The following is a 23905-nucleotide window of genomic DNA, read 5'->3' on the forward strand; positions in this document are numbered from 1 at the left end:
CTCCCGATCAAGAGAGGTAGCATACGTAAAAGTGCCCAGTTTTCATGTCCGTTACCGTTTACCTTTCCAGATGCAAGGCTCGTCTTTGTAATTGCCTGTGGCTTGTTGACCAAATCAGAGAATTTGTATGGAAACTGTTTTATGCGGTTATTCAGTCCATCGAATGTAATGAAACCTTTTCTAATCAATTCTTTCAAACACAAACTTAACTCCACTGCGACAACACCTTCAAATAGATCATGCAAAAGATCAGGGGGAAATCCAGTAACTGGGTGGAAGAAAGACAACTTACTTAAAGCACAGGATGATTTAGCTCCATTCACACATGGCTTAGGCTTATCAGTCAACTTGAGTTGTTCCACAAAAGAATCGTGTTGCGTCACAGTTCTCAGTGGAAAGTTCCTTGGTTCACAATTTCCAATTTGGTCTAGACTGATGCAACAAAATCTGCAGAATTTTTCGACATTGAAAGCTTCCTGAAAACCTGCTAAGCTATGTGCACCAAGGTTATCAGCACAGACACAGAACACTGTTCCCTTTACAAACGTATCTAGAGCCTCAATATACACTCCTATCTTTTCAAGAAATCCAAGATCCTTAATCAAAGGATAAAGAAAGGCATCATACCCAAATTGTCTTACATCGACAGTTTTTCCAAGACAAGCCAGTTGAATTAGGGGGAGAGTAGAGCGAAACTTGCTTGGTAAATTCAACAAAATCCAATAGACAGCAGTAATTTTATGGATTTTTTTTGAGGACCCCAAAGGATTACATAGTTCCAGGTCATCTATGTAAAGTCCTATAGAGATACTTGCATCTTGCACACCCAGAAGACCATTGTCTTTGTAGTACTGTCCATCTCGAAAAGAGCAAAATTGACCTGGGTTGTCCCCCTGACTAAACACCAACTTCTCCACAAAATCTGGCTGTCTCAACAAAGTTCCAAGAACCTGGATGATTGAAACATAAACAAATGTTTGTTTATGGGTTATTTTATATGTATACTCAGTAGGCTGAATTACAGGGAACTTATCTTTAAAAAAAAGATTTCTCCTGTGATCAGTGGCCAATGCACCCTTTCCTTGAGTGCTTACAATTAATGGATTTGTTTCCAAGACAGCATCAATCTTATCATCTAATTCAATGCCATGTTCTGCAAGCACTGCTTTGATACCTTGTTGAGAGTGGGATTCTGAAAGATGTAAAATGTCATTAAACCCCTCAACTGTTTTCTTTACAGCATGTCTACTAACATGCAATTCAGTTTGCATACATAGAAAAAATCCAGCAGCCCTGTGTTCAAGAGTCTCAGCATCTACATACTCCTCCTTTTCTTGGACATCTGAATTTCCAGAACTACTTGGAAGTGTATCTTCCTCACTACAGATACCTAATGGTTGGTCAGAGGAATCTGTCTCAATGGACACAGGTTCATTTTCTAAGTCTGCTTTTAAACAGGTTCTGATATCACCATGCTTGTGTTTCCTACTTATGTGTGAACTAAAAGTCTTTAGATTGTTTGTTTTAAAACTACATCTCAAGAAGGGGCAACACACAGTCTCATGTTTTTTTAAATGGTGTCCAAGGTGCGTGAAGAAAGAATGCTGCGTGCAGATTTCCCGGAATTCACATAGATCACAAAAAAAGGTGAATTTATCTTGTATTTTGGCTGTCTGACAATGTGATCTGGTCAAATGTGACTTTAAAGCGCCAGGTGTTTTAAAAGAACATACACAGTCACTGTAAACACACGGCCAGTAAGCTCCTCTTCTGTGCTTGAGCCGATGGTGCCTAAGCAGACGCTCTTGACTGGCGCTGGCAAAGCTGCAGAAGAGACACTTCATAGAAAACCTAGCACAAAAATAAGAGGAGAAAATGAACACATACTTCGCAACCGTTTATGTTAATGCTGTTGAGCTTCAGGGCTAAAACACACAAAGGTAGGGCTGGTTATTGTTCAAAATCTTTCAATCCGGTGCCAATTTCGATACCTCAGTTTCGATACCGGTTCCTAACGATACTTTTTTTGATACCACTTTTATGAAATCCATTTTAACAAGATTACAGAACACATTACCTAAGGAAAACGTTGGTTTTACTTTTTCAGTTTGACTCAAACTGAAACAAAAAAAGCAAAAAGGAACAAAAAATGTTTGGTGAAAAAATTCACCAAAGCTGAATTTATTTTAATAAAAAATACAGTAAAACTTGTAATATTGTGAAATAGTATTACAATTTAAAATCTTATTTGAATATATTTCAAAATGTAATTTATTCCTGTGATGTCAAATCTGAATTATTAAAATCATTACTTAAAAACTTCGAAATCTGACATGTCTCTTTTCATACAAATAAAAGATATTCTATAGTTTCAATTGATATATTACTTATGTCTCTATGACAAAAAATGACGGAGTATTTTAAGTCTGTTTTGCTGCAATGTGAAAAAAAATCCTACAAAACGCGCCGGCGCGTTAACGGACTTAAGTTTAATGTCAATGAGCAAAGCAGACGTGCATAAAACAATGCCATCATTCATCGTGAATAACAAACATAACGGCAACACAAATCTTTTAATTAATATGTTGACAATAATTATATTGAGCTTAGCTGTTCAAAATAAGCTAGCTTCTAACCGATTAGCTAGTGGGGGATTTTGTATTGCCATAAACGCCTCGCCTGGTTATGATTTATCGCTTTTGTTTCCCGCAATGAAATGTAATACAAATATCAAATACATATACATATTCATACGATTAGCTTACCGTTAGAAGGAATGTTTCTCTTCGACAAAGACGTCAGGGAAAGTTACCGCTGGCATCGTGGTGGACGCAAACTTTCGCAGGGAGCTCCTGGGAAAATCCTTGGAAACCCCGTCGCAGCCGGTTGCCATGACAAATTTCAAATGAGCATGCGCAGATAAGTTGAACTCACTCTAACTGGGTGTCAACTACAACTTCAAAATAAAATCAACTCAATTTATAAAATAAGATGAACTTTTCCTCAGAAACGTCTGAAAGTGAGTTCAAGTGGCTTACAACAGATAGTTCAAGTTCCAACTAGCAATTTTATTGTCAGTGAATGCAAAAATCTTAGTAAGGTGAACAATTTTGAGTTGTCATTTTTACAGTGTACTATTCATCCTAAATACTGTGAAGTATTACTTTACCATTATTACATTGCATTTCTGCATTTATTTGATATGTTTTATTTTTTAATATCCAGAGGCAAGTTTTGTACCTTGCTTACACACTTAACTAATTAAAAGGGCAAAAGTCAGGTCCATCTAATTACATAAACTGCAGTTCAGTAAGAAGTTATGCCGCGTTCCAGGCAACCCGTAACCCGTGTTTTTCCAACCTTCTACCCGTGAAAGTGCACTGGAACAGCAGTCAAACCCGTGACTTCCCACCTGTGAACTCGTACTAAATCGATGTACTCCCAGTTACGGGTTCTGACATCACATAGCCCGCGAAACAACAATGGCAGCCCCTACGGATGCGGTGTTTATGCAAGTGCACGGCAAAATAAAAGGTATAACAGCTTCTCTTGCCTTATGCGCCGTTTTCCTCCTCTGTTTCCCTCAAATAAGCAAGGAGTAAGCACCTTTAACGATAGAAATAATTGTAAATGAACATAAGCCCCGTACGGTCTGCCATATTGGCTTGTTTGCACTTTTACGCATTTTGGCGTGATTTTCCTGGAACGCTACAAAGTCATGAGTCGTGATTTGAAGTCGTGACTTACAGGCTCAAAAACCTGCCTGGAACACAGCATTACTTACCAGTTAACTGAGGTGTAGGAAAAACTGGGACATGCCATTATGTAATAATACGATAGGATTTTTGATAAAAAAATAATCTACTTCGGGTGGTATACATTTGAACTTGAAAATAAGTAGTGTCCAAGACTTTATATAGTCTTAAAGGGACTTCCCCAATTGAACAAATGTCTTCCACCATGTATTTCTCCTCTTCCTCTGTCGGTAAAGCAGGGAGTCTTGTGATTGGTTGTCAAGCCAGCCAATCAGAATTTAGCAGCCTCAACTCTGATTGGCTGGAATTGTGGCACATTGTAACGCTCTGTTGTGTTGAGCACGCGAGCCATTGGCGATTGAGAGCACTCAGTGTGGGTATCAGGAGAGCAAGCAAGTGAAACGTTGCACACGCGAAAGAGAACATCCGCGCACATCCAAATAAACTTCATTTAAATGCAAAATTGATTTTCGAATTTTTGAAATTCTTTTTTATTTGCGAGACGAACATTTCTCTGCAAAACTCAGTTCACACGCGCGCGAAATACCCTTTTGCACGCTCAAAATATGATCTTGTGCGCGGAATTGTGGCAGAAATGTAATTCCATAGGGTTCGAGCCAAAATACCAAGCTCGGAGCCCTCTCCTCGGACAGCACGCCAAATACGCATACTACTACGCATACTTACTATCTGATTATCTGTATGTGTGAACTTGTGAACTGAACATTAGGGCAACATGAGTTCGGCTGAAACTAAAATTGAAGATGCCCCGTCTTCTTATAAGTCCGACATCTGGCAGCATTTTGGTTTTACAGTCACGTGACAGGACGACGGTAAAAAAAAATAAATACAGACAAAATGACAGACAAAACACAAATATAGCTTTGACACTTGTCAAAGCTATATTACAGTCACGGCGCATGTTATTAACACGGAGTGGGAACAGGAAAGTTTCATGCTTCAGACTCGCCCGCTTTTTTAATCACACACTGGAACTAACATAGCCAAAGTTTTAAAAGCGGCTATACAAGAGTGGGAGCTTGAAAGGGCTCCTCATAGTACTGCTGTTGTTACTGACAACACACGCAACATAGAGGTGGCAGTGAGAGAAGCCGGGTTGTCACCGCATAATAACGGTGTGTCTCAATCAGCTCCCTAGTTCAGTAAGTGCTTCGCGCACACATCGAATCTTGCAAGCAGGTTTAAACGTTTCTCGCGTCAGTCTCTTGCTTGGTCGCGTGAGAAAAGTCGTGGCTTTCTTTCACTGCAGTGCCACAGCAACAGCTGTGCTCACGGAAAAGCAAAAGATGCTTGCGATGCTTTGCTTTAAGAAGTTCTGTCTTAGGCTTCTTAATTCTAGGTTCATGTTAAATTTAACATTTTTTTTTAGTGACAGACAGACCTATTCAGCTGTTAATTTAAATACAGAAGGTTTTTATTAAACCTTGAAATGTGATCTTGTATGTACAACAAAGAAAGTTATTGAAATTTGTTAATGTTTTTTTAAATAAATCTGTTATTTGAATTTCGTACCGTATCGCGACCTGAGCATTTCGTTACACGCTGGTGTTTTCCAAAACACAAAATGTATTGCAAAGAAAGCCAGAAACAAAGATCATCAGGTGATATAGTTTTCATCATCATTACGTAAAATAATTTACTAAACTTTTCCCTAACCAAAAGTGGTTATTTGTTATTGATAGATTATATTCACCATCAATACTTTCTTTCAACAAATCAGACATTCTGAATTTTGAATTTTAAAATAGATCATGGGGAAAAAATATATTTAGGCACACACAGATGCACACACACATCAAGAATCAGCATATAAATCTCAACAATGGTGACATGATTCATGCCACAATGCATGCTGGGAGTCATGCGTTTTGTACTTTGTTGGCTCCCAGCGTGCATTATGGCACGAAGCATGTCGCCATAGTTGAGATTCATATGCTTATTCTTGATGTCTGTGTGTTTAAATATCTTTTTCCCCATAATGTATTTTAAAATTCAAAATTCAGAATATCTGATCTGTTGAAAGAAAGTATTGTTGGTGAATATAATCTATTAATAACAAATCTTTAGGAAGACCCTTTTGGATCTTCAAAGTTTTGGTGGTGTGGACTTTGAATGGAGACACACAAAATACTCAGATTTTATTAAAGTCCCCCTGTAGTCAATTATTTTATCCCTTAAAACTCATCTTTGATCACCAAAATGACATATTTAAAAAAAAATTCAAGTGAAAAAAACTTCATGCTTTAAAATAGCTTGAATGTAACTCTACAACCTTGCCTCATTTAATATACACGGATCAATGAATCCGCAAATTAGCCCCGCCTCCACTCGCTCACGCCAGCTCTGTTGCTATAGTGATGAGCAATTTGTTGTTTGTGTTGTGGATATTTAAGAAAAAAGCTTGCTTCGCTTCGTATATTCAGTTTCAATTCTGACGCTTAAATTGTGTTTTAAATTATGAATTGGTAAAACGCCTTTGCAAAACAGTCTGAATCCACTTGCATTTCTATGGACTGCTCTTTTACTGAATCACCTGAAGCGATTTCTCAGTAAAACAGACAGTATCGAGAGAACAAGCAGACGTTTTTCTCTGTGAACATGCGCCAGATGGATGTATGACAATTTCGTTGCTTTTTGGTGTTCAGATTTTAAAAAAACATTCAGATAAAATCCTGCAGGCGCCCGTGCCTTCTCCGTACATGAAATAAATGCACATCCTTGAATGAGCGCGGATTTCCAGCTGATTTACTTGACCTTATCAGGTAGGCTAATATCTATGGTTTGATCCATTCCAGAGGTGGCCAAAATCAGAATTTATAATGGACTGAATAGCTCTCTCAGAACTTGGCGTGCGATTCCACTCTGACTGACATATGCACATGAATCACGGTCACATGCTCAGAGCAATATTGTTTTAGCTTTGTTTTATAGTTTTAAAATATTTCAAGACAAAAACATGAACTTTATTGGCTTTACTTCAAGTCAGCTATCACTTTACTTTGGCGCGAGCCCCTATGCGCTCGCACACTTGGCACAGCCCTTGCGACGGTTCTGTCATTAATTAATATGAATTAATATAGATAGCTTGACTACATTATCAAACAGCTCATAATGTGTTGCTAATGTTACCCACACCGTTCCTGTTCTTTATCTTAGAGTCAGACAGCTGCCTTCTAACAATCAGTATCCTTACAAACGCTTTGAACAACTCAGAACGTCAGTGGAGAAAGGCATATGGTTCATCATAACATCGTAATAGACTCGCTATATTGATAAATCTACACAATTTTTCATATCAACAGAATATATACTGGGATAACCTGGCTTCTCTTAAGACTTTCCTGCTTCAGAGCGGTCATAGTTAATGATATGCTAAAGCCCGCCGGCATGTTGTTGTGATTGGTTACAAGGTAGTCTGTGACGTCACAAACACCACCGATTTCAAACCGCGGGTTTTCGGTTTACTGCAGTTTCAAACATAAAATACTCAGCAATGGTGCTGACTTCTGAATTTGCACATAGTTTCTCTTAAAGCATATTAAAAACAGTACATAGACATATAAACAACATTGAAACCTGATTTTCACCACAGGGGGTCTTTAAAACTACACAGCATAAACTCCAGAGTTAAATTAACTCTCCTGGGAGGACATGTGAGACCACACTCCAGAGTGTTAAAGTGTTAAAATAAGAGTGTTAAAAGAACACTGAAAAGTGTTAAAGTTAATCAGATAATTAAGTGATTAATTGAGTGATGATTGACCATTATTGAAGACACCTGATGATAACAAGCAGAATCACCAAAGGAGAAAATCACAATTTTTAAGCCACCATCGTGGAGATGAGTGTTTGCTTTAGTTGAGCTCTTGACCCTTAACTTTTATCATTAATTTTTCTCTGACTGCTCCAACTTTGTGTTTGTAACACACATTTGTAATGTCAGAGAAAATATGATCTGGTCACAATGTAATTTGATAATGATATTATCATCATGTAATGGCCTGATGTCTATTAGAGTCTAAATTTTGAATGAATCTTTAACGTGACTCGGGAAGAACGAGTCATCTCGGGGGGTGATTCGTTCAGTCGCGCATGTGCAATATTCTACAGGTTCTGTACTGCTAGTAGTAGTTCACCTGATGATTCAATTGATTAGTTTATTTCATGAGTCTTTCGGGTTTTGAGTCGTTCCTTAATCACGTGACAGACCCATACGCTACCAATGCATTCTGAGCCGGAAAGAGAATTGATTAGTTCTTTTTATGAGTCTTTCGGGTTTTTGAGTCCTTCCTTAATCACGTGACAGACCCATACACTAAACCAATGCATTCTGAGCCGGAAAGAGAATTGATTAGTTCTTTTTATGAGTCTTTCGGGTTTTTGAGTCCTTCCTTAATCACGTGACAGACCCATACGCTATGCTGTGTGACCCAAGCACATTATATTTATTAGTAAATAACGTTAACTCTCCAGTTTTGTTTGAGTTTTTGTTACAACTGTTAAAACTGAAGTTATCATAACCTTGATGTTTTAAACTAACATTAATAATTCAAATTCAAAATGTTATTTTCTTTTAATTTATGTCATTATGTCCTTTTTGAGCAATCTTCTTATACATATATTAGACCAATATGTCAAGTCTGCCTAGGAAAAGCAATTATTATAACAGCAAACTCAAAATTGGAGTAAAAATGAACAAACTAGGCTATAAATACTTTGTATTGTAGGCCTGGATTATTATATTATTATATAGCCTAGTGTTTATTTACAGATAGACAGTCAAAAAGATAAATTAATCAGTATTTTATTTATAACATGGCTTTATTTATTTATAATAACACACCACAGATCCTCAAGAAACAGTAACAAAGACAGTGACAGAAATGTCAGAAATAGCGTATGGGTCTGTCACGTGTTTAAGGAACGACTCAAAAACCCGAAAGACTCATGAAGAGAACTAATCAGTTCTCTTTCCGGCTCAGAATGCATTGGCTTAGTGTATGGGTCTGTCACGTGTTTAAGGAACGACTCAAAAACCCGAAAGACTCATGAAGAGAACTAATCAATTCTCTTTCCGGCTCAGAATGCATTGGCTTAGTGTATGGGTCTGTCACGTGTTTAAGGAACGACTCAAAAACCCGAAAGACTCATGAAATGAACTAATCAATTCTCTTACCGGCTCAGACTGCATTGGTTTAGCATGGGACTGCCTGTCACGTCATTAAAGAATGACTTAAACCCGAAGACTTGTCAGACAAGAGGTGAGGTGAGCTTAATCAGCTTGTCATAAACTGAAGACCCAGGTAATGAATTAATCATTTCTGAATCTTATAGCAATGTAGTTTTGTATTGTAGTGGGATCAACGTTTGCATAAGTAGTAGATGTGTTGGGGAAGTAACACGTAATATTTTAATTACATTTTGCTAAAATGAACGAAATGACTCAAAAAAAAAATTCATTCATTTTGTTGAACGAGACTCAAAAGTCCAAGTCAGTAAAATAACCCGAACTTCCCATCACTAATGAACTGACGTTTCTGTGTTTAAACACACACAGACATCAAGAATCAGTATATGATTCTCAAGAACGGTGACGATAAATGAATACAAAATACTGACAAACAGATCAACTCTGAACATCACAAAACAAGCTACTGTCACAACAAAACAACAGAAAAATAAAAGCAAACATGAACAATCTACGAAAATTACAGGACAATTCAGCTGCATAATTTATTCATGCAGCAATGCATGATGGGAGCCATGGATGAGTTTTGATTGGTGGCTCCCATCATGCACTGCAACATGAAGCACTTTGTTTGATTGTCACCATTGTTGAGGGTCATATGCTGATTCTTGATGTCTGTTGGTGTTTCAAAAAAAACCTTCAGATTATAAAAGCTCTGCTGGATCTCAAGCGGTAACAGATTTACTATAAAGAAATAATATAACATCTATATCACCAGTTAATACTGGATGTCACCAATGAATCTGGCCATTTCACAATGAGAAAACACAACCATTATGACTGTGCTTCCCAAAGCATTGTAAACCTAAATTGATCAACTTCGGCTCACAGCACTTTTGGGAAACACAGCTCAGATCATAGTTTCTCTGGCCATAACAAATGTGCTCTACAAACACAAAGTTGGAGCAGTCAGAGATAAATTAATGTTAATAAATAGAGTCAAGAGCCCAACTAAAGGAAATGCTTTTCACCATCATGGTGACTTCAAACTAAACTTTCATTAAAACATTAACATCTAAACATCTGTTAATTCTCAATAAGAACTTTTGTTGATGTATGACAGAAATCAAATCAAACTGGTTAATAATAAGTGTAATAATGTTTAATGGCTGGAAGTCAGTTGTAGTTGTTGTGTCTCTCTCTTTTTCTCTTGTTGTTTCTTCAATGATTCTGCTTATTATCATCAGGTGTCACCACTAATTGTCAATCACCACTCAATCATCAATCAATTATCTCATTAACTTTAACACTGCTTCAGTGTTACTTTTTAACACCCGGCAAGATGGACTCATATGTACACTTTGGGTGTTAATTTGCAGCCCAAACAAGATCTAATATTAAAAAGTTAAGGGTCAAGAGCCAAACTAAAGCAAACACTGATCTCCATGATGGTGGCTTAAAATTGTGATTTTCTCCTTTGGTGATTCTGCTTGTTATCATCCGGTGTCTTCAATAATGGTCAATCATTACTCAATTAATCACTTAATTATCTTATTAACTTTAACACTTTTCAGTGTTCTTTTAACACTCTTATTTTAACACTTTAACACTTTGGAGTATGGTCTCACATGTACTCCCAGGAGAGTTAATTTAACTCTGGAGTTTTTGCTGTGTATCTTGATTTGTGTTTCAAAGATGAATGAAAGTCATATATGTTTGGAATGACAGAATGTTAATTTTTGAATTAACCAGTTTAAGTACTGTCTAAAATGCTGTTTTGTTTTTTTGTCAGAATCAGTAGGAGGGAGAGACAGAGACCAGAGTCTCCAGAACCGAGTGTTTTGTCTCTAAAGAGTTGCAGATCCATGGAAGTACCCCTTAGATTAAGTGATGAACCAGTGTCTTCTGATCCTCTGTTAGTATAAACATTTACTCGCTAATTTACTGTAGTGCATCTCAGATGAATATTTATTTAATAAAGTAAATGAAATGGCACAAAATGCACTCCAAAATATGCAACATATGCACTGTACATGGGTGCAACTTGAAGAGGGGTGTCAAACTAATAACCAATATATTTTTGATGGTCATCAGATGTCCTTGTATCACTGTCGTTGTCATTTTTGATACTCTGTTCTTTTCAGTTTCAGCAGGAGGGAAATACATGAGCTGATATCTGTGCCATCCTCTACATCCCACTATCAGACTCACATCAGGCAAAACAAAACTGAAGCAGTCCTGCAGACACACACACGGGAAACTGGAGACCTGCAGAGAGTCAAAGACCAGCACAAAACCAGCATGAAGAACAAGTATGAGAGATTATTTGAGGGAAACAAACTCCAAGAGAATCAAACCCTCCTGAACAGGATCTACACACAGCTCTACATCATAGAGGGAGAGAGAGAAGGAGTGAATAAAGAACATGAGGTTTTACAGATGGAGAAAACAGCCAGAACACAACACTCACAAGACTCTCCAATATACTGCAATGACATCTTTAAAGCCTCACCTGAAACAGGATGTGAGGAGAAAGACCAAATCAAGACTGTTCTTACTAAAGGCATCGCTGGAATTGGAAAAACTGTCTCTGTGCAGAAGTTCATTCTGGACTGGGTTGAGGGAAAAGCCAATCAGGATGTAGATTTCATGTTTGTGCTTCCATTTCGAGAGCTGAACTTGATCCGAGATCATCAGTACAGTCTTCACAGACTTCTGTTGGACTTTCATCCTGAACTTCATGATATGGAATCAAAGATTTATGAGGAGTGTAAAGTTGTGTTCATCTTTGATGGTCTGGATGAAAGCCGAATCACACTGTTTTCAGATGCTCAGAAAGTTTCTGATGTGACTGAGACTTCATCAGTGGGTGTGTTGATGTCAAGCCTCATGAAAGGAGAGCTGCTTCCCTCTGCTCTCATCTGGATCACCTCCAGACCAGCAGCAGCCAATCAGATCCCCTCTGAATACATCAACCGTCTGACAGAAATTCAGGGATTCACTGAGCCTCAGAAGGAGGAATATTTCAGGAAGAGAATCAGTGACGAGCATCAAGCCAGCAGAATCATCTCACGCATCAGAAGAGCCAGAAGCCTCCACGTCATGTGCCACATACCCGTCTTCTGCTGGATCTCATCCACTGTGCTTCAGAAGCTCCTGAAAGAAGATCTGAGTGCAGAAATCCCTCAAACTCTGACTGAAATGTACATCCACTTCCTGCTGATTCAAATCAACATGAGGAATCAGAAGTATGAAGAGAGAGATCCAGAGATACTCCTGCAGTCCAACAGAGAGGCGATTGTGAAACTTGCTGAAGTGGCTTTCAAACAGCTGATGAAGGGCAATGTGATGTTGTATGAGGAGGACCTGAGAGAGAGTGGCATAGACGTCACTGACGCCTCAGTGTATTCTGTGATTTGCACTGAGATCTTTAAGGAGGAATCTGTGATTCATCAGAAGAAAGTTTACAGCTTCATTCATCTGAGCGTTCAGGAGTTTCTTGCTGCTTTCTATGTGTCTTACTATTATGTAACAAAAAATGTTGACAGATTGCAGTTTTGTGATGTGATGCATAATCTGCATAGAGATGCAACAGATAAAGCCCTTAAGAGTGAGAACGGACACCTGGATCTGTTCCTGCGGTTCCTGCTGGGCATCTCACTGGAGTCCAATCAGAGACTCTTACAGGATCTTCTGACACACACAGAGAACAGCTCAGAGAGCATCAGAGAAACCACACAGTACATTAAAGAGAAGATCAAAGATGGACATGGACTCTCTACTGAAAGATCTATCAATCTGTTCCTCTGTCTGCTGGAAGTGAAAGATCAAACTCTGTCCAGAGAGATTCAGGAGTTTGTGAAATCAGACAAACACTTAGAGAAGAAACTCTCTCCTGCCCACTGCTCAACAATCGCCTACATGCTTCAGATGTCAGAGGAGCCGCTGGATGCACTGGACCTCAAGAAATACAACACATCAGATGAGGGGAGAAGAAGACTGATACCAGCTGTGATCAACTGCACAAAAGCCCTGTGAGTGTTTACATTTTGAATATTTACAATAAACAAATAAATTTCTCTGTAGTAACGCTAACTTGTTCAACTACAATTTCTCCCATAGTCTTGCTGGCTGTAATCTCACTGCTCAGGATTGTGAAATTGTGTCATCAGCTCTTCAATACTCAAACTGTGTCCTGAGAGAGCTGGACCTGAGTAACAATGACCTGCAGGATTCTGGAGTGAAGCTGCTCTCTAATGGACTGAAGAGTCCAAACTGTCAGCTGGAGATACTGAGGTGTGTAGTAGTATTTTTTTTTTATATATATATATGTCTTATCTCTGGATTCCTGATCAAGGTGTTTATTAATCCCTGACTTTTATCTGTTGGAGTCCAGATACAGATGTTAGGGTTGGCTAGCCCAGTTTTGAAGATTACATTAATTTTCTCTTTATAAACTTGGATGTTAAAGGGATAGTTCACCCAAAAATGAAAATCCTGTCATTTACTGACCCTCATGTTGTTCCAAACCTGTATACATTTCTTTGTTCTGTTGTACACAAAGGAAGATTTTTGTAAGAATGTAACCAAGCAGATCTGTTTTATAAGAATAGCAGAAAAAAATAGTAAGCACTTTAATTTTTATTCAGGTGCCAAAATACAGTCAGTAACAACAGAGACTCTGGAAAACTACATGAAAACAATGCCAGCAAGAATGCAACCATTTATCAAGGCCAAAGGAAGCCACACAAAATATTTAGTTTATGTATAATTGGCTGTGTGTGTGTGTGTGTGTGTGTGTGTGTGTGTGTGTGTGTGTGTGTGTGTGTGTGTGTGTGTGTGTGTGTGTGTGTCCATCTACAGGTTGTCAGGCTGTATGGTGACAGAGGAAGGCTGTGGTTATGTGTCTTCAGCTCTGAGTTCAAACCCCTCACACCTGAGAGAGATGGATCTGAGCTACAATCACCCAGGACAATCAGGAGTCCAGCTGCTCCACGACAATCTGAAGGATCCAAACTGCTCACTGCAGATACTCAAGTATGTGGGGTAATTGTGATGTATGTATGTGATTTGGGTCATATTGGACTAATATTTTGTTAAGAAATTGCTTTTGTGTATATTATTAATGCTGTGTTAATACATTAACACATTTGAGTTATTTTTAGTTTGTTTAATGTGTTAAAATTTTTTTAACTCAATGACTGCAGCATAACGTTTTCTCAGTCATACTTTGGCTACCGTTACATTATATGATCAGGCTCTTATTCATTCAGATGCTTTTAAATCATTCAAGCACCACAAGACAAAAGAGAAGGCGCTATTTGTGATTTTTCTGTCTATGTGACACATGGCTCACAGAAAGATGCGTGCCAGTATCTTGCACACAGACAGAGCACCAGAATAAAATTATGTATTGTTTTGCTAATATGAAGTACTGGAAATTCAGAATATTTTCTGAAGCAGTTCTGATGCAGCAGACTAATGCTGCACTCACACGGGGCATTGGCATCAACGCTTGATGGAGGGAGTGTCTGAAGCTTGAGCTGACGCGACCGTTATAGTTATAACAGCCAATCACATTACTTTCCGGTGTTGCATGAACGCAATTGGCTAGCATCTGTGATCTGATTGGCTGACCCCTGCGTTGGTGCTTGAAAAGTTGAGAAATCTTCAACTTCTGCTGTGAACAACGAAGTGAAGCGACGCCACGGAACCCACAATTCAGTTCGGCAACGCATGGCGTCACCCATTCGAATTAAATGAGAAGCGTTTGTAGGAACTGTGGACGAACCAGACAAATGAATCATTCAGATGATTCTTTCAAAACATAATTCTAATTCAGAATTGAGGTTCCGGCTCCGGCCCGTCTGCAGATAAAGCCAGGCTGATTACTTTTACGACACATGCTTCCTGAACTGGCACTCTCTGCTGAAGCAGAAACAGGATGTAACACTTATGTTTTATTGGGGGCAGAGGAAGGCCCTCTTGAAACAGGACAATGTCTGACTGGCCAGGACTCCTCAGAGGGGTGACAAACAACTAAGTTTAAATGATCATATTGCAAGATAGTGAACGGGAGAAGTTGGTTAGTAAACGAGAAGGGAGTTGGTTCTGTTCTGGGAAAAGAAGCCAAGACAAGTACCAAGAACAATGGAGTAACAAGAAGAACAGACAAGCCGCTCATTCAAGCCATCCAACCCTCACTCACTTTTCTTTTCTTTACTTAATTTTCCTTTACCACTGAAAGTCTTGTGTCCTAAGTTTCGCCGCAAAGTTCAACCAACGACTTTTGCCGCTTCAACTCCAGCGACAAAGAGACTTCGCTTCATTGTCCCACACGGACCTGATCTGGACCAATCATCGACTTGGGAAACCCTCCTCTGCACGACGAGGGAAATTCACCTTTAAGTCAACGCAAGCAAGTACCTCCAGATGAAAACTGAACTGGTGCATTTAAATGAATGATTCATGGTTCGTTCTGGTCTTTGAAATGCATTGATAGGAATTCGGTTAATCAGATCACTCTCTCTCTCTCTCTCCCTCTCTCTCTCTCCCTCTCTCTCTCTCTCTCTCTCTCTCTCTTTCAAAACTCTTTCTCTCTCATTTCCTTCTTACTGCAACGCGTATGAATGTGTGTGTGTGTGTGTGTATGTGCGTGCCTTTGTGTTAGATTAGTTTGTGTTAGAATAAATAAAATCTCTTGTAGATTTTAAAAAGAAAGTGTCTTGTATTATGTGCTTTATGATTTAATGTCTTAAACTGTCGATTTCAAGTTACCGTGCTCTAATCAGTGTTTTCACGATTGTTGGATATTTATATCCGCTACAAGAGCTTATTACGGTTCGAGCAAATGAACGCTGGACGACTCAGTTGCTCGGTCGTAATCTAAACAACTCTTTATTCATTTGAGCTAATTTTACTTCCTAGGGTGTTTTCCCTACACGTTAATGCCGAGGCCCCATGTGAATGCAGCATAATGGTTCTTAGGGTGCTTTCACAAGTATGGAAACCTAGGAGGCCATTCATTATTATTTTTTATTTTCTCATGATCACAACTACACTCAAAAAAATGATTCTAGCTGCTTGTTCAGTTTATTTAAATACAATAAGCTGAACCAACACAAATCTTTAGTTTTTTACTTAATTGGCATTTGCACTTAATTGTATTATGTTAAATGAAATTAAATTTGCAAAATGTTAGGTCAACCTAAACCATTTGTGTTGGGACTACATGAATCATTTATGTTGCATTGATTGAACCTGGGCAGTGGATTTCTAGTTCCCAGCATGCTTTGCATAGGGATAGATCGGGACAGTAAATGTTGAACTTAAGTGCTGTTTAATGTGTTTTTTAGTAAAGGGAAATACCTTTTAAAGTTTGATGTTCAGTTATATTTCACATTTAAAAGAGTTTATGTTATGTCGATTTTTTTGAGGTTACCATTATGCTGAAGTGTAGACCTTGTGGTTAGGCTATGGGTGGCTACATGAAATAAATCTATGTTGTTCTCAACAAGCTTTAATTGTGCTAAAGCCAGTGATGAGAAGTTCTTTATCTGATCATTACTTGCATGCTACAAATGTTACACTTAGCATATGAAAATGTATTATTTTAGTTTAGCTTTTATAGAAATATAAATAAATTAGTTTGAGGGCCAGCACATAAGTTACACAGTCTATATATGGTCATCAGCTTTATCCCTCTCAACGGTCATGAAACATGTATGTCTGTGTACAACAGCTATTCACAACCTAAGCACAAGCGCACATCTTCACCATGATGGTAACAAACAAAAAAAACAAAAAAAACAATGTATACGCTACAAACTCTTTTAAATGTTCAAAATAACTAAACATTAAACACTTAAACACTAAGAGGTCTTTCCATTTCCTTAAAAGTGCAGAAAACTTGAGCAACTCTGCACAAGAGCACCAGTCTGAATTGCAATAGCACTGGTTGGATCAACAAGAATGAATTATGTTCAGGAAACATTCACAGAATACGTCAAATGAAACTGGTGTGATCTCATTCAATTAGGATGAATTTTACTCATCAGTACAATTAACCTAGCTTAAGTTCAAATAAATCAGTTCAACTGTGTGGAAATAGGTGTCATAATTGAATTAAGTTAGACCAACAAGTTATTTTTTTGAGTGTAGGTTTTTTAATGTTCAGATCACGAGAAAACAACTTATGTCGAGATAATGAGAAATAAAACTTTATCATAAAAGCTATTAAAGTGTCATAACTGCACTATAGTCAACAGACGAGCAGAGAGAGCTGAATGTGTAGGCTAGATAGTGCTATACATTTTGTGATTTACAATTAACTTTAATTGTAAGTGTATTGTTACTTATAGGCTATCAACCACAAAACATACAGAAACACATGACTGCCACAGCATATAGTGTATGAGTATGAGCTTTATATTAATGAGGCTATTTTACTGATCTTGTACAAGCAAAGAAAATGTGTTAACCTGAAGTGATGACTCTGAAGACTTTAAACTTTATAATCTTTTTATTGACCACAGACACTGTAGCCTAATGCTGTCTGTCATTAGCTCTTTCCCCGTTATTGACGAGTTATCTCATCGCTTCCCTGACAAAGACAAGATTTAATGGCTTTCCATATTTTCACTATTACACATCTCCTGAACAAGTACAGACTCTCCAGATCAAAGCACAGGTGAAGATGTAGAAACGAGTGATTTTCACATGTAAGCAGATGCATATGAAAAATAAAGCAATCATAAGCAATAAACAGCATATACAGTGGGTACGGAAAGTATTCAGACCCCCTTAAATTTTTCACTCTTTGTTATATTGCAGCCATTTGCTAAAATCATTTAAGTTCATTTTTTTCCTCATTAATGTACACACAGCACCCCATATGGACAGAAAACACAGAATTGTTGACATTTTTGCAGATTTATTAAAAAAGAAAAACCGAAATATCACATGGTCCTAAGTATTCAGACCCTTTGCTGTGACACTCATATATTTAACTCAGGTGCTGTCCATTTCTTCTGATCATCCTTGAGATGGTTATACACCTTCATTTGAGTCCAGCTGTGTTTGATTATACTGATTGGACTTGATTAGGAAAGCCACACACCTGTCTATATAAGACCTTACAGCTCACAGTGCATGTCAGAGCAAATGAGAATCAAGAGGTCAAAGGAACTGCCTGAAGAGCTCAGAGACAGAATTGTGGCAAGGCACAGATCTGGCCAAGGTTACAAAAAAATTTCTGCTGCACTTAAGGTTCCTAAGAGCACAGTGGCCTCCATAATCCTTAAATCGAAGACGTTTGGGATGACCAGAACCCTTCCTAGAGCTGGCCGTCCGGCCAAACTGAGCTATCGGGGGAGAAGAGCCTTGGTGAGAGAGGTAAAGAAGAACCCAAAGATCACTGTGGCTGAGCTCCAGAGATGCAGTCGGGAGATGGGAGAAAGTTGTAGAAAGTCAACCATCACTGCAGCCCTCCACCAGTCGGGGCTTTATGGCAGAGTGGCCCGACGGAAGCCTCTCCTCAGTGCAAGACACATGAAAGCCCGCATGGAGTTTGCCAAGATGGTGAGAAATAAGATTCTCTGGTCTGATGAGACCAAGATAGAACTTTTTGGCCTTAATTCTAAGCGGTATGTGTGGAGAAAACCAGGCACTGCTCATCACCTGTCCAATACAGTCCCAACAGTGAAGCATGGTGGTGGCAGCATCATGCCGTGGGGGTATTTTTTAGCTGCAGGGACAGGACGACTGGTTGCAATCGAGGGAAAGATGAACGCGGCCAAGTACAGGGATATCCTGGACGAAAACCTTCTCCAGAGTGCTCAGGACCTCAGACTGGGCCGAAGGTTCATCTTCCAACAAGACAATGACCCTAAGCACACAGCTAAAATAACGAAGGAGTGGCTTCACAACAACTCCATGACTGTTCTTGAATGGCCCAGCCAGAGCCCTGACTTAAACCCAATTGAGCATCTCTGGAGAGACCTAAAAATGGCTGTCCACCAACGTTTACCATCCAACCTGACAGAACTGGAGAGGATCTGCAAGGAGGAATGGCAGAGGATCCCCAAATCCAGGTGTGAAAAACTTGTTGCATCTTTCCCCAAAAGACTCATGGCTGTATTAGATCAAAAGGGTGCTTCTACTAAATACTGAGCAAAGAGTCTGAATACTTAGGACCATGTGATATTTCAGTTTTTCTTTTTTAATAAATCTGCAAAAATGTCAACAATTCTGTGTTTTTCTGTCAATATGGGGTGCTGTGTGTACATTAATGAGGAAAAAAATTAACTTAAATGATTTTAGCAAATGGCTGCAATATAACAAAGAGTGAAAAATTTAAGGGGGTCTGAATACTTTCCGTACCCACTGTAAATGACAACTGCCTAATGTTATGAGTGAAATGTCGACATAGGAAGTGATAAAGGACTGTGGAGCTTTCGGGGTCTTGATGGAAGTGATCTGCATCTGTGCTCTGATCAAGCTTCTGAATCTGATCCAGATGTAGTCTTTTATTAAAAACACGATTTTCTCAGCTTTTCAAAGACTTTGATTGGATTTTTTTTGCCACTTCCTATCAAAATTGACATTTGGGCTTTAACATATAGTAAACCAACTTAGGTTCCGTGTTTCCTATGGTGGTTTCGTCTCGATTGCACCAATGGTTTCAAAGATATTCGCAAAAGTTTAAGCGCTAAATCACAATTTAGCACAAACCATAAGGCAAAACCTACTATGTTTGGTACTGTTAAACTCGGCAAGGATTCAGGAGTCTAACGACATCTAAAACCCTTAAAAACATGTTTTTTTTTCCGTTTTTTCACAATTACCACGTATGGTCCGATCTACACAAAATTTGGCGTGCTTCTTTAGAGTCATATGCTGCATGTGCTCACCTATTTTCGTGTTCTGAGTTTCTTTTTAGGTTTAGGTTAGGTATATTTAGCCACGCCCATTTTCTAAATGACCCTGTTATAGTGATCCAAAGGGTAAAGTTAAACTTTTTTTGATAATTATTGATCTAGAGAGTCCATAGAATGGTCCTACACTGGTTTTGGTCCGATCGGGCAAAAATCCTAGGACTAGTTCGCAAAAGTTGTTTTTTCACATATTTGCGAATAATTAATGAAGGATTTGATTGACAGCATTGGTTCTTGAGGCAAAGTTGTTAAGCATGAGGAGATCTATCAAATGGTATGCATATTGTGTGGATCTTTGAAACACCACGTGATTACTGAGGCGTAAAACTCATTAGCGCCAACTTGTGGCCAATTTCTTTCAAAATTCTTACAGACCAGGGCCATGAGTCGAACATGCCCACCAAGTTTCGTTCCGATCGGCCTCTGATAACCTCTAATAGGTGCTCAACTTCATTGTTTTTTGAGATACGCCAATGTCCTCATACACTATCATGCCCCCTTGGACCAAGACACTGCATGCCTAATTTCGAGTCACTGTTGCATAGTTACAGATTTTTCATGTTTTTACAAGTCATAGCGCCACCTAGTGGCCAATCGACGCTTTTCTTTTTTTTTTATCGTGACCAAAAATTTAGCCCATACACAGTTTGGTGCAAATTTCTCATTTCGTTCTTGAGTTATAGCCATTTTAGTAAAAGTGGCTCCGCCTTCATTGTACATTTTGGCGCCCCTTGGCGACCATGAATCAAAATTTCAACTCTTTTTTGATAACTTTTGATATTCAGACTCCAGAGAACATTTCTGCACTGCTTTGGTTCCGATCGGGCAAAAAACCTAGGACTAGTTCGCAAAAGTAGGTTTTGGATAAAATTCAAAATGGCGGAAAAATGTTCATACCGAAAATGATATTGGATACATTTTGTTTGTTTCATTTTGTTTGATATTGGATACATTTTGTTGAGTCTGGGACAAATGGTTTAGGAGCAGAGTTGGGTAATCCAGGGGTCAAAGAGTAAAAGTCCTGCCATATTTTTATTCCACCCACTGAAGCATTAATGAGATAAATAAGTGATTAATTGAGTGATGATTGAGCATTATTGAAGACACCTGATGATAACAAGCAGAATCACCAAAGGAGAAAATCACAATTTTTAAGTTACCATCATCGAGGTCAGGGTTTGTTTTAGTTGAGCTCTTAACCCTTGCCTTTTTAGTATTAGATTTTTTTGGGGCAGTTTTAACTGCATTAAAACCAACCAGACAAGCAAAGTTAAAAGATGATCAGGTGTTGTTGGTTATGTTTTTACATAATCATTATTTGATCTGAATCACTGAACTCCTTTAGAGCCCAATCTCTGAGTTAGATTTACATTATTGATTACAGCAGCACTGTGATTCTGCAGAAGATCAGCTAATACAATACAGAACTTTTTTTTTTTAAAAAAAGTTGTCCTTATCACAAAAAAAAAAAAAATTCTTTTAGGCACACACAGACATCAAGTATCAGCCTGTGAATCTCAACAACGGTGACAAGCAACATATTCTGATCAACAGATCAACTCTGAACATTAGAAAACAAGCTACTAAAAAGTCACAGAAAAACAGCAAAATTTTAATAGTGAGAATAAATGAAATTACTAAGACAATTCAGCTCATAATTTATTCATACAGCAATGCATGATGGGAGCCATGGATGAATTTTGATTGGTGGCTCCCAGAATGCACTGCAACATGCTTTATGATGGCCACCACTGTTGAGATTCACAGGATGATTCTTGATGTTTGTGTGTTTAAATGAGTGCTTTTTTTTTTAAATCAGAACTCTTAAAAAAAAATTGTATTGATAAAGCTGATCTTGTGCTGTAGAATCACAGTGCTGCTGTAATCAGTAATGTAAATCTAACTCAGAGATTGGGCTGTAAATGAGTTCAGTGATTCAGATCAAATAATGATTATGTGAAAACATAACCAACACCTGATCATTTTTTAACTTTGCTTGTCTGGTTGATTTTAATGCAGTTAAAACTGCCCAAACAAAATCTAATATTAAACAGTCAAGGATCAAGAGCTCAACTAAAACAAACCCTGACCTCGATGATGGTAACTTAAAAATTGTGATTTTCTCCTTTGGTGATTCTGCTTGTTATCATCAGGTGTCTTCAATAATGCTCAATCATAACTCAATTTATCACTTATTTATCTCATTAATGCTTCAGTGGGTGGAATAAAAATATGGCAGGACTTTTACTCTTTGACCCCTGGATTACCCAACTCTGTTTAGGAGTTATGAGCCATTTTGCGCATTTGGTCGCTGTAGCGCCACATATTGGCCGATTGGGCTTATACTCTGTCAACCTCTCCTCGATTTCTGTCCTATCATCTGACAGAGTTTCAAGTCTAGCACTTACGGTTTGGTCTGCACGATTCGTTTTATGCCACGAGAAAAATAATAAAAAATCCTAACAAATACAATAGGGTTTCAGCACTTCGTTCTTGAACCAGCTTTCAGCTTTCAGCTTTCCTGTAGCTCAGTGGTTAGAGTATGGCACTAGCAATGCCAAGGTCATGGGTTCGATCCCAGGAATTGCACATACTCCGATACAAATGTATAGTATAATGCAATGTAAGTCGCTTTGGATAAAAGCATCTGCCAAATGCGTAAATGTCATGAACCCCTAATCATCTTTCTCCAAACGCTGCTGCTGTAGCTCTTTTTTACAAGAGTGAAATTATTTCATTGGATGATAGTTATCAGTCCATTGTACATTGTTTTTGTCTCTGTATAGTTTGGACCATGGAGGACGTCTCAGGATCACACCAGGACTGAGAAAATGTAAGTCCGTCCTCTCTCTAACACACATGCACACAAACAAATGCACCTATGCATATTTAATGATGTTGTAGATGTTCTGATCTTTCTTTCTGTGCTCAGATGCCTGTGATCTCACACTGGATCCAAACACAGCACACACTCAACTCATCCTGTCTGAGGACAACAGAAAGGTAGCACGAGTGGAAGAGCATCAGCCGTATCCTGATCATCCAGACAGATTTGAGAACTGTGAGCAGGTTCTGAGTCGAGAGAGTCTGACTGGACGCTGTTACTGGGAAGCTGAATGGAGTGGATCCGGTCATGTAGCAGTGGCATATAAAGGAATAAAAAGGAAAGGAGGCAGTGACTGTCGGTTTGGATTCAATGACAAATCCTGGAAAATTTACTGTTGTGATGATAATTACTCAGTCTGGCATGATAATAAGAGCACAAACATTCCCCCATCTTCATCTGCTTCTGACAGAGTAGGAGTGTATGTGGACGTGTTGGCCGGCACTCTGTCCTTCTACAGCGTCTCTGACACACACACACTCACACACTTACACACATTCAACACCACATTCACTGAACCCCTCTATGCTGGATTCAGGGTTCATGATGCCTCAGTGTCTCTGTGTCAGATTTAACATCTTCCTGTGAGGAAACTCAGAGACCACAAGAGGTTATTGTGATTAATTCAAATTGTGATGTTTGTGCAATTGCAAGTTAAAATTAAAAGCTGATTTGTCTTGCCATAGATGTAATTGATAAGATTATATATTTTTTTGTTAATATGAATGAACCTTCTCTGAAGGTTATGAAGGTCTGTAGGTCACTCCCTTACGAAAAACTAGTATACTTCAAGTTCATTTGATCAAGTATACTAAAGTAATGTTCAAGTATATTTTTTAAGTATACTTTATGTAGTAAGTATAATATCAATGTACTAGTAGTAAACTTGTAAGTGTACTATTTTAATACCGCTTGGGACTAAATTGGCCCAATTGAAGTATACGTTTAAGTGTACTATAAGTGTAACAGTAGTAAACTTTAACTAGTTCACAGCTACGTTTCTCATTTGTACTGCATCTGTACTAAAAGTGAACTTATACTAGTATACTAGTAGTTTACTATTTTAATACTAATAGTAGCTACATTTTTAGTAAACTGCTAGTTTAGTGCAAGTATACTTTTA

At 38.4% G+C, this 23905-nt stretch overlaps 1 protein-coding gene across 2 annotated transcripts in view; it reads left to right on the forward strand.

The window, feature by feature from the left end:
- Positions 1-23542, forward strand: part of LOC137031802 (protein NLRC3-like) — a 35433-nt gene extending 11891 nt beyond the window's left edge. Inside the window, exons 2-7 of one of the 2 annotated variants that reach the window (XM_067403072.1) lie at positions 10757-10879; positions 11109-12998; positions 13087-13260; positions 13828-14001; positions 22685-22731; positions 22831-23542. In XM_067403072.1, coding sequence (XP_067259173.1) covers positions 10757-10879; positions 11109-12998; positions 13087-13260; positions 13828-14001; positions 22685-22731; positions 22831-23357 — 2935 coding nt within the window. In that variant the 3' untranslated portion in view covers positions 23358-23542. Of the gene's footprint in view, positions 1-10756; positions 10880-11108; positions 12999-13086; positions 13261-13827; positions 14002-22684; positions 22732-22830 lie in introns of those variants that run through there. The other variant, XM_067403073.1, reaches the window with a different exon arrangement.
- Positions 23543-23905: the final 363 nt, after the last annotated feature.

This window comes from Chanodichthys erythropterus, chromosome 12 (assembly GCF_024489055.1).
Source record: "Chanodichthys erythropterus isolate Z2021 chromosome 12, ASM2448905v1, whole genome shotgun sequence".
In the NCBI taxonomy this organism is placed as follows: Eukaryota; Metazoa; Chordata; class Actinopteri; order Cypriniformes; family Xenocyprididae; genus Chanodichthys; species Chanodichthys erythropterus.